General features: G+C 41.0%; 1 protein-coding gene across 1 annotated transcript in view; it reads left to right on the top strand.

Annotated features, from left to right (window-relative positions):
• The first annotated feature begins 2,045 nt into the window (after positions 1–2,045).
• LOC100758324 (ankyrin repeat domain-containing protein 26) overlaps positions 2,046–11,181 on the top strand; it is a 75,330-nt gene continuing 66,194 nt past the window's right edge. Inside the window, exons 1-3 of the mRNA XM_035447070.1 lie at positions 2,046–2,070; positions 4,470–4,666; positions 5,995–6,099. Coding sequence (XP_035302961.1) covers positions 2,046–2,070; positions 4,470–4,666; positions 5,995–6,099 — 327 coding nt within the window. The remainder of the gene's footprint in view (positions 2,071–4,469; positions 4,667–5,994; positions 6,100–11,181) is intronic.

The raw sequence follows: 11,181 nt of genomic DNA, 5'->3' as shown, positions 1-11,181 counted from the left end.
ATGTGTAGGTGAAAGAGCTGAATTGTCCAATAAATTACAAGGCATAGTAGGGTCTGAGGGGTATTGAACCACGATGCAATACAGAGATGGCATGGCTTTAAATGAGTACAGAGTTATTGAGTTGAGGAAGTACCAGAGTCAGGGAAGGAGCATGTTGTACTTAGAAGGTGATGTGTGGCCACACACCTAAGAATATTTGGGCGGCACAATTTGGTCTTAAGCTTTAAAGGACACATAGTAGACCTGGAAAGAGTTAGGAGAAGACAAATCATCATGATCAAAACACAATGCATGAGATTCTCAAAGAAATAATTTCATTTTTTATAAAGAGGGTAAATCATATCCATTTGGCCCATAGGTTTTTATACTTGACCCCCACCTCTTGGCACTCTCTGCAAGGGCTATTATCCTCTGGAAAATTGAGCTGTGGTGGAGATAGTGGGTCGGTGGAGACAGATTTTGAAGCACTTTGGCCTAATGTTACTTCCTGTTTTCCTCTCAGGGACAATGAGAGTGATGGCCATGTGATTCAGTGGCTTTGGGATCCCAGAGTTATCCTTGGGTAAAAGAGGGGACCAGTCTACCAGTCATACTCAAAGATTTTCTCTGCTTACTACTTTGAGACAAAGCTGAGCCAAAGGAAGGATAAATATTGATTTGGTTCTAGGCCAGTTTGAATGAAACATGAAAGCTGCAAAGAGATAAATAAGAATAGATAATGAAAGTTTAGACACCTTTTGGAACCAGCATACTAAGACTCTGTGTTATCAATAGATCTACATTTCTAGTTGTATAATACACTCACATTGCTAAATAAGGGTGAATACTGTGGTCAGAATGTGTATGTGTGTATGTGTGTGTAAATAAATGAATAAAATAAGACTACAAATGCAGTGATCATTTGCTTAAAGTGAATTACCCTCTATGTAAAAGAAAGCAGAAGATGTAGGTTAAATTTGGAATTCTTGGTGAGGAATCCCAAGCAAATTTATTTCAGGTTGATTCAATGAAATTATATTCACCCATTGCAGCTGCATAGTTTTGCAAAACCAGAATGGAATGCTAGAATTATGGTGAGCTGAATCATTTCATTCTCTCCACAGTTCTTAGATGCCTCCAGTATTATATAATCAGGAGGAACCTTTACATTCAGATGATACTTCCATTATCTTTTCCACTGAGTTGCTAAGAAAATACTAGATTCCCTAATCTAGTAAGAAAATGAAAATATACCATTACACCTTGGCTGCTTTGTAAGAAACAACAACAAAAATCCAGAATATTTTGGAGTACTGAGTGTCTCCAATGGTTGCAGTTGGTGGAAGGGGTGTTGATACAAAGCACCACACATTTCTTAAAATGCAGTTTGCATAATCTCTTTGTTCTTGCTGAGTCATGGAACAAATAAGTAACACAGTAAATTGCTATAGTATGACAGTATGAACATTCCTGATATGTTCCAGTTAGTATATGGGTTGTGACAGTTACCTCCCGTGTACACAGAAATAGTAACTCCTCAGGGTCCTGGGGTTGATGTCTGACCAGAGGTTATACCCCTCCTCACCAGTCAGCTCTTTCAAAGTGGTGTGTTTGCATTTTCCTAAGTGATGATCACTAGTCTCCTGTAACTCCAAAAAATATTACTTTTAAGTTTAGTTAAGTATTTTTCCTAATATTTTAACTTTTATTCTTTTTTATTGCTATTGTAAACTAAAAACATGAAAGGAAGGAAAAGTTGTCTCCAAAGACCACAATCTAAATAGTTCACAATTTCCCAAGATAGCCACTTGGAAAGATTTACTTCCCTCTTAGTATTGTGCTGTTAATTGGTTACTTTGCCAAATTTTTGCATAGCTGACATTGTTCCTCTTCATATTTGTAGGACCTCCAAAGGAATATACACCTCAATTCAAGGTAACACATGTTACAGTATATTTAAATTCATGTTTTATGAAATAAAAAAATAAATTAAATTTCTTCTCTTACCATCTGCACAGCCTACCATTCAAAGGGAAAGTTCGTTTGAATACACAGCAATAGTAAGCATGCATGAAAGTACAAGAGAACCAGGTAATTTGCAGTATTGATACTATGAAAAGAAGCAGTGTGAAAGATGTGAAATATTTGCCATGTTCTTACTCTTCCATTTTTTACAAGCCCGAATCTGAAGAAAGAATTTGTCAGTGATTCAAGTGTCCTTTTTGGCCCTGGCATAGGAATTACAAAATGCACACAAATAGTAGGGACAAAATATTTCAAACATGAGTCCACCTGTATGGCTCCCCAAGTACAGTTCACAAGGAAGATCCTTCACCCATTCTGCAGCTCCCACTGTTTAATGGCTGACGAGCACACCCTCCCCATGCTTACCCATAATTACTGGAAGAGTGAACATCACTGAGCACAGCCGTGTTTTGTAACTCACCTGACCTGTAGAATTCAGGCCCATCTCAAGACTACAGTAATTTCCCGAGTTGAAAATGGTGAAGATACATTTTCGTTCATACAAGAAACCCAAAGAAATTGGAAATCCACGTACACTGTTTTTTTTTTCCCCACCTAGTTTGCCATGGCATTCAGTGTCTGTGCCGAGTCGAAGAATGAGGTCCATTTTCACAGATCATGTGACTTAATATAAATATTACAAGACTGTGTCATGTCATGAACATTTCTGGAAGCATTTCCCAGGCCAGGTCAGAGTCTGCACATCTTGATTTCTAATGAAGGCAACCCTCTGATAAGTGTGCCTGTTTATAGGGTGTGCTTTCTTCCTGCACATGCCCTGATCTAAGTGCAAGTGAACAACAGGATACTTCAAATATGTTACCCTCTAAATATCTAAAATTTATTAGCAATTGTTTAATAATCAAATAATAATTTGGCCTAACTTACCAACTTCACATTCTTCTCTGTATTCATCTGTATTCATTTTTCACTCACATTGCCATCTGATAATATATGTTTCCCACCAATTCATGTAAGTAAGAGTAATATAACCTCCATTTGTTTCTTCTGTTGTGTTTTCACAATTTCCAAATGTCTAGGCACCTAACCACACTGCTTTGCCTTCATCTAAGCTTACCAGCGGGAGATCTATTGCTGACTTTTCCATTGACGGGGTAAAATTACCAACCCCTACATCACATTTGCAGTATTTCAACTAATAATTAATGAATAAGAATAAGGACTCATTACACAAAGAAATAGAAAATTTTGTTCCTTATAATCTGTTACCAAAAGATACATACATATAGAATGATTAAATTATCAAACACAATAGGAAACACATAAGGGAATCCCATTTGAGAGATACTTAGTCTTTAGAAACTAAACAGCCAATCAGCTAAGGCTTCCTACAACTGATAGAGTTTAAAAATTGGAAACAAGAATGTTAGGAAAGTAGACAAAACTTTTTGGATATGTTTGCTTCTGCATATAATACAGAAAAAACAGCAGTATTTTTTATTTTTAATTTACAAAATTTAACTAATTATTAATTCTTGGGAATTTCACAACATATACCCCAATTCTGCTTCTCTCCAAATACCTCCATACCCTCCCCTCACCTCTGAGACACCACCCCAAAAGAAAATTTGACAAAACTCAAAACAAAACTTATCAAGCAAACAAACAAACAAAAAGAACAAAAACAAAACCTCTTTGCTTCTCTATCTTCCCCACCTCTCCAAAATCTCTTCATTCATCCTGGTGGCATTGTGAGGGGTGTGCCACATAGTATACCATTTTGTCCAGTCAGCTTTACTAGTACATGTTCATTACAGCGAGTCACTGGTTTGGTTCAAGGCCCCCGGCTTCTGGCACACCATCCTCACTGGATCCTCTGGGATATCCTGCGGCCTTCCCTAGTTAAGGGAGTCCCTTCGGGTATCATTTCACAGGACCAGTACTTTCACTTTCTCCAGCAGGTCCTAGAGGGATAGATGTTAGGATGGGCTTACCCAAGGCCTGGCTGTGGACCCGGGTGGTAGCTGAGCTGGTCAGTTCTGGCCACTGGGCCACTTGCATCAGGTGAGGGAGCAGAGCCAGTTCTCCTTCTCCCATGCCACCAGAATTAGTTTTCCCTCTCCGGTGGTGAGGGGTGGAGCCATTTCTCGAGAGAGCATGGGTCAGCACCCCTCTGTGGGTCGGGGCCAGCTCTCTTGCCGCAGTGTTCAGCAAGGCAGGGCCAGGAAAGGGTGGGACAGCTCAGCATGGCCCTCTGATTTCATCATGTATGGGTCCTATGGCCCACTGAGGTGACACAAGCCACAGACATCAACACAGACTGCAGCTACAGCTGGACTACTGAACCTCTGCAGCAGGGCCTATCAGCCTGGATGACACCCTGGCTCTAGGTGGAAGCTCTGGCCACTCAAATCCTGATGGCTCCAGAGGCAGCATGGCCCCTGAACACCAACAAGATCACCAGTTGCGGCCCCAATCCCTCACTTCCTTGTGACCTTTGGTAGCAACTCTAGCCTTGGGCTTCAACACAGATCCTGGCTGCAGTAGGGTCACAGATCCAGACATGGCCCTCAGCTGCGGCTCTGGTACAGATATTACCTTGGCATTGGGTAGCAGCACAGACCACGTTGATCTGCATGGCCCCGACTGCAGCATGGCCCTTGGACACCAACATGGACACAGATGGCTGACCCATGCTATGGTAGGACCATGGGCCCAGACAGACATGGTCCTTGGCAGTATCCCTAGATGTTCCCATGGCCCCAGGTGGCAGCCTTGACCCCAGGAATCAACATGGCCCTCATTGGCATCAGGAGCCATGGACATCAACATAGACCCTGGCTACAGTAGGGCCACAGACCTAGACATGTCTCCCAGCTGCAGACCTGGCCTGGATGTCACAATGGCACCAGATAATAGTATATGACACTCAGATCTGTATGGCCCCAGCTGCAGCATGGCCCTTGGGCACCAACATAGTAGCAGGTGACTTATTAGACCACAGGAAACCACATGGCTTTCAGTTGCAATAGGAGTCACAGACATAGACTCAGACCCCTGGCTGCTGTAGAGCAAGGACCCAGACCTGGCCTTTAAGATCAACCTGGGCCTGGACCCAGGTGGCAGCACAGGCTGCCCAGACCAGCATGTCTCCAGTGGTGTCATAGCCCTTGGACACCAAGGCCACAGGTTGCAGCCTATACACTGGGCTTCCATGTGGCTTTTGGTGGCAAATATGGTGGACATGGACATTAACATAGACCCTGGATATTGTAGAGCCTGAGAACCAGACATGACCCTCAGCAGCAGCCCAGGCCTGGACAACATGCAGCCCAGACACTGGGCATCTTTGTGGCCTTTAGTGGCAACATGGGCTATGGATGTTCACACAGCCACTGGCTGTGATAGGACCATGGAGCCAGACATGACCCTTGGCAGCAGCCTAGGCCATGATATCACAATGGCCTTGGGTGGCAAGCAGGCTTCCCACATCGACCTATTTCCCACCACATTCATTTCACCTGTTCTGCCTCTCCCCACAGGACATGAACCATTCTGCTTCTCTTTATCTCCCATTTCTCCACCAAGTATTTGCCCATCATAACGGGAGGCACCCACATGGTGCCGTAAGGTGCCTAGCAGGCTGTGGATGTCTCCCACCAGCCCACATCTTACAGCAGTATTTCCTTAGATATGAGGTTGAGAATGTTGTAGTCTATGAATTTGAATATTTCAATGGCATTTTCTAGTTTTGTGTCTAGAGTTTGTTCATTCATATTAAGTGGTTCATTTAAGGGTAAATATTTAAAATCATTGAGTTCTCTTTACCTTGACTATATAAAGTCTGTCCGAGTGATATATTTAAGTTTAAATGAACTGATGTGTATCTCACAATACGTTAAACAACTAATGTAAGAGCCCTTAAAATTGTTAATTGGAAAAGTGAAAATTTAGTATCATCAAAACCATGTTTGAACATTCATTTTATTTCTATATAATACTTTCATTTTTTCTGTTACCATATTATAGCTAACGTTAGTTAAATATATTCATTTGTCAGAAGAACCAGGCAATGAAGTAGCACCAACAGAAGAACGAAAAGGGCATGAGGACCATCAAAGTGTACAGTCATGGGTATGTAAATGTTACAATACTGGGTCTCATTCAATACTGCTTTGTTTTATCTTGTCTAATAACATAGGAGAGGCAAATACAATTACATATCAGACTATCAGACACAACAGTTGGTCACATTACATTCTTTATTTAAAATATATTTTGCCATCTTATTCTTAACATATTCTTGGGGTTCCTTATATATAGTCAAAGATAAACATGGTCTTATTTTCTCTGCTCAATATCTGTGAAAATTATTTGAAACTCCATGTGTTTCTGTGCTGTAACATACTAATTTGTTAAAAATCAAAATACATCCTCCTGAGTCAGCAGTAAGTACATCTCTTTGTTGTCACATATCCCGCTGTTTATTCATATCAGAATCGATTATGGAAATGATTGTAATTGGCCAGTACCTATTGTCTTAGTTCTTCTTATAAGAGATCTTTTTTTTTTTATTCTAGCTTCTAGAAATTTCTTTCTTTTCTCTGGGAATTGAATGCTAAGTTTGATATTCCAGGTATTTTCTTTGTTGATAATTTCGGTATTTTATTTTTCTTTGATTTGATCTGCTTACTTATTGCTATTGTTGATGCGTATATTTATTGATTACATGTAAGAAAGATCCAGCACATGTGTCTAAACATATAAGGCTTGTTGGGTTTTGCATACTCGTTGGCTTATGCTTATTAAGAAAAGACTACACCTTGAAGCCATGCCATATTGAGGTTGCCACTGTTTGTATCAACATTTTCATCAGTCCCTCAGTCTGTGACAGGGGAATAAGATTGTAATCACTGTGAGCTTTATAGGTTGTTATGTTTTAATTATTATTATCATTATTTTAAGACAGAAATGGTACTTTACCTTGAGCAAATAAGTGAAACACACACATTTTTAAAAACTGTTTTCATGGTAAAAAATATTTGATGCCTCTAAGTTCTTCTATTGGTTTGTGGGATTCTTGTGTAACTAAAGTATTTGTGAGTAGTTTAGTTGAGGATGGAAGTTTCGCACATTGTGGCAGTGATTTTAAATATGAAAAAGAAAACAAAATTTATTTTTATATGTCAAAGGTATCATTTATGTATTTGGTATAAACTCTCATATTAAAATATTGACAAATCATCCTGACTTGTCTTTACATGTTGACACATGCTTGACAGTTATTCTGACTCCTAGAAAATGTCTCAGATTTTCTTCCATGTGTGGTGTTCACGGAGACAGGGATGTGAACTCAGCAGTTAGGCTTGAGCTAGATAACACTTGAGGGTTTCAGCCTGATTGGCAATGGTTTCCAATACATGCTGCCTGAGTTTTCATCCTAATAGCTTTTGGAGTGAGGCACTCAGGCACTCTCATGAGAAAGGAAGGTAGTTTTCAACTTATTTCCATATTAATTTTAACAGACTATCTCAGAGACCTTTTCACAGGAGGATGATGTGGTTCACTTAGCCAGGACTACAGATAGAAGAGCAGAAGACATCACAAATGTGGGAATGCAAGGTAAGGTCTTGATGTTATGTGTAGCCCTTTAGGGCAAATATTTACAGGAATCAGGAGGGTTGGTGTATTCTTCTAGTCAGAGATACTCACCTATTTCTCCATAGCAAGTTAAAGCTTAATACAGGCCATTTACACACAGTTTCTGCAAACACTGTAATTGAATGAGCTGCTATAGCAGCTGAGATACAAATATATCACAAGGTATCATAATGTCTGAGGAGTACCAAGAAAAGGAGGTAGAGTAAGGAGTGACAGGAGAGCCATCAAGGGACAAAAAGGAAGTGAAGAGATGTGTCCAGTGTGTGTGGGGGGGGGTAATAAAATTCTTGTATTTAATGCCTTATGCTTACTTTACTTTTTAAAATATTTACTTATTTATTTTATATCCTGACTACTGACTACAGTTCTCCCTCTATCCCCTCTTCCCAGAATCCCCCTCTTCCCTTCCCCCATCCACTTCTCCTTCATTCCTACTCAGAAAATAGCAGGCCTCCCATGAATATTGTGGTAGTAATTGGCCCCCATAATCTCATAGGGAATGACACCATCAGGAGGTATGACTTTGTTGGAGTGAATATGGTCTTGTTGGAGGAAGTGTGTCACTGTGGAGTGGGCTTGGAGGTTTCCTATGCTCAGCATACTGCCCAGTGAGTTAGTGGACTTCCTGCTGCCTTCTGGTCAAGATGTAGCCAACACCATGACTACCTGCAGGCCACGATGCTCCCTGTCATGATGTAACAGATTGCACCTCTGAAACTGTTAAGTGAGCCACCTTAATTAAATGTTTTCTTTATGAGAGTTGCCATGATCATGGTGTCTCTTCACAGCAACAGTAACACTAACTTAAGACAGATATCAATAAAACATGGCATATTTAGTTGCAGCAAGACTAAGCATACCACCTTGTATTAGGGTGGGCAAGGAAACTCAGTATGAGGTGTAGGGTTCCAAAAGCCAGCAGAAGAGTCAGAGACAGGCCCTGTTCCCACTGTTAAAAATCTCATAAAAAGACCAAGCTACACAAATGTCACATATGTGTAAAAGGCCTAGGTCAGTCCCATGCAGGCTCCCTGGTTATTAGTTTAGTCTCTGTGAGGGCCTATGGGCCCAGGTTAGTTGATTCTGTGGGGTTTCTTATGATGTACTTGAACCCTCTGGCACCTGTAATCCTTCCTTTCTCTATTCAACAGGATTCCCTGAGCTCAGTCTAATGTTTGACTGTGGTTTCTGCATCTGTTTTCACCAGTTGTTGAGGGAAACCTCTCTGATGACAGTTGGGCAAGGCACCAATCTATGAGTATAGCAGAATATTGTTAGGCATCGTTACATTGATTTTTATTCCTCCGGTCATGTTTGGTTCTCTCCTAGATCTCTAGGCCATCTAGTGTGGGTCCTGGAGATCCAAGAAGTGTCAGGGGTGGGTTACTCTCATGGGTCTCAGGTGAACCAGCCATTGGTTGGCCACACCCACAATCTTGGTGCCTTTACCCCCAGCACATCCCATAGGCAGGACAGACTAGGTTGAAGTTTATGTGGCCAGGTTGGTATCCCAATCCCTCCAATGGTAGTCTTGCCTGGGCACAGGAGATGGCCAGTTCAGGCTACATAACCCCTAATGACAGGAGTATTATCTGGCATCATCTTTGTAGATTCTTGGGAGTTTTCCTTGCACCAGGTTTTTAATCTGACCCAGAAATGACACCTTTTCCAGTTGTCTCTTCCATTATTCTCACCTCCACCCAACCCCCACCAGATACCTCATGATCCCATCCCTACCCCTAGTTCACCCACAAAATATCTTATATCTCGCCTTCATGGGGACATTTGAGTGTCCCTCTTGATCTCCCCTTGTTACCTAGCCTGTCTGTGTTTGTGGTTTATATCATAGTTATCCTTTATTTGACAGCTAATATCCATTTATGAGTGACTACAGACAATGTTTGTCTTTTAGGGTCTGGGTTACCTCACTCAGGATGACTTTTTTTCTAGTTCTAGCCATTTGCCTTCAAATTTCACAATGTCATTGTTTTTAACAGCTGAACAATATTCCATTGTGTAATGCACCATATTACTTTTATCCCTTCTTTGGTTGAGGGACATCTAGATTGTTTCCATGTTCTGGCAGTTACAAATAAAGTCCTTGGGGTATGATTGAGCATCCTTTGGGTATAGGGCCAAGAGTGGTATAGTGGAAGTTCTTTAAAATATGAAACATAGGGTGATAGAGATGTCAGAAGCATAAAGTGATCTCTAATGTGCATATTATCTGTGTATCATGACCACAGAAGCATGAATTTGCAGCTGTCTTCTGTTTTGGGAAGACATTGGACATTTTAGTGCCCCATCCTACAAACCAATGTTTGATTTTCATAGGGCAAATAGAAACCTAGCTAGTATGTCATACAAGAATAGGAATTAATGTCCAACAGTGCTTATAATCAGTATTATAAGCACCCAAATGAGAAAACCAGAAAAGAAAAACAATGGGTGTGCTTTGAGATGGTCAAGGACACCATAGCAGTCCAAAAATCTATTTGGACATGTTAAATTTCTCCTGTGGTTGTAATGTTGTGAGTGTAAGGATGAGAAACAGGCTTAATCTGAAACAGAAAACTTAGCCAATAGAATAGATGGCCATCTACGTCTGCTACCACTAGACCCAAGATAAATGAAAAATGGGTGTTTATTGGGGAACACTTACAAAGATAATAATAAAGAAACACGGGAGCACTTCTCTGCCCTTCCTATCGGATCGGCTGACCCAAGAGAAAGAGCCTGCCAAAGAGCCACGCCTCATGCTTCCCTCTTTCCACCCCGCCAGTCTGGTCCCACAACTGCTTCAGCCCCAAATAATATAGCACATGGATGCTATATTAATTATAAAACTGTTGGCCAGTGGCTAGGGCTTCTTATTGGCTAGCTCTGTCTTAATTATTAACCCATTTCTATCAATCTATGCATTGCCACTATGCTGTGGCTTACCCGGTAATGTCCCGGGCATGTTGTTACTCCTTCAGCAGCATCACAACTCTGTGTGGTGGGCCCACTCTGCCTATCTTTCCCAGAATTCTCCTTGTCTCCTAGACCTGCCTATCTTTCTGCCTCATTGGCCAAACAGTGTTTTATCCATTAACCAATAAGAGAAACATATATACAAAAGGACAACCCCCATCATACCATCTTATGGTTTCTCTTGCTGGGATAAACACCATGATCAGAAACAATGTGGCCATTCCTGGAAGCACACCATAATCATATAGTGATTGATACTCTGTGTCAATCTCTGTTCAAAAGGGACCTTGGGTGGAAAAGAGACTATGTTATATTTCCAGATAACAGTACATTACTGAGGGAAATCAGAGCAGCAACTCAGGCAGAGTCAGCCTTGTTGCTACAGATAGTGTGGTTGAGTATAAATGTTACAGCATAATATAATAAAATGTAATATAGCCGGACAATGTAATCTTTCTTCAAGTATCATCTTGAGTCAGTGAGGCAGCTCATTGGGTAGAGGAGACTATGCAAAGACCTAATGATCTCAGCTCATTCCTGGATCCCATGAGGTAGTATGAGAGAACTGACTACAGTTTTCTT

This window comes from Cricetulus griseus, chromosome 6 (assembly GCF_003668045.3).
Source record: "Cricetulus griseus strain 17A/GY chromosome 6, alternate assembly CriGri-PICRH-1.0, whole genome shotgun sequence".
NCBI classification, from domain to species: domain Eukaryota; kingdom Metazoa; phylum Chordata; class Mammalia; order Rodentia; family Cricetidae; genus Cricetulus; species Cricetulus griseus.
The sequence above is the reverse complement of the archived record's forward strand: the minus strand, read 5'-3'. Positions and strand labels throughout refer to the sequence as shown.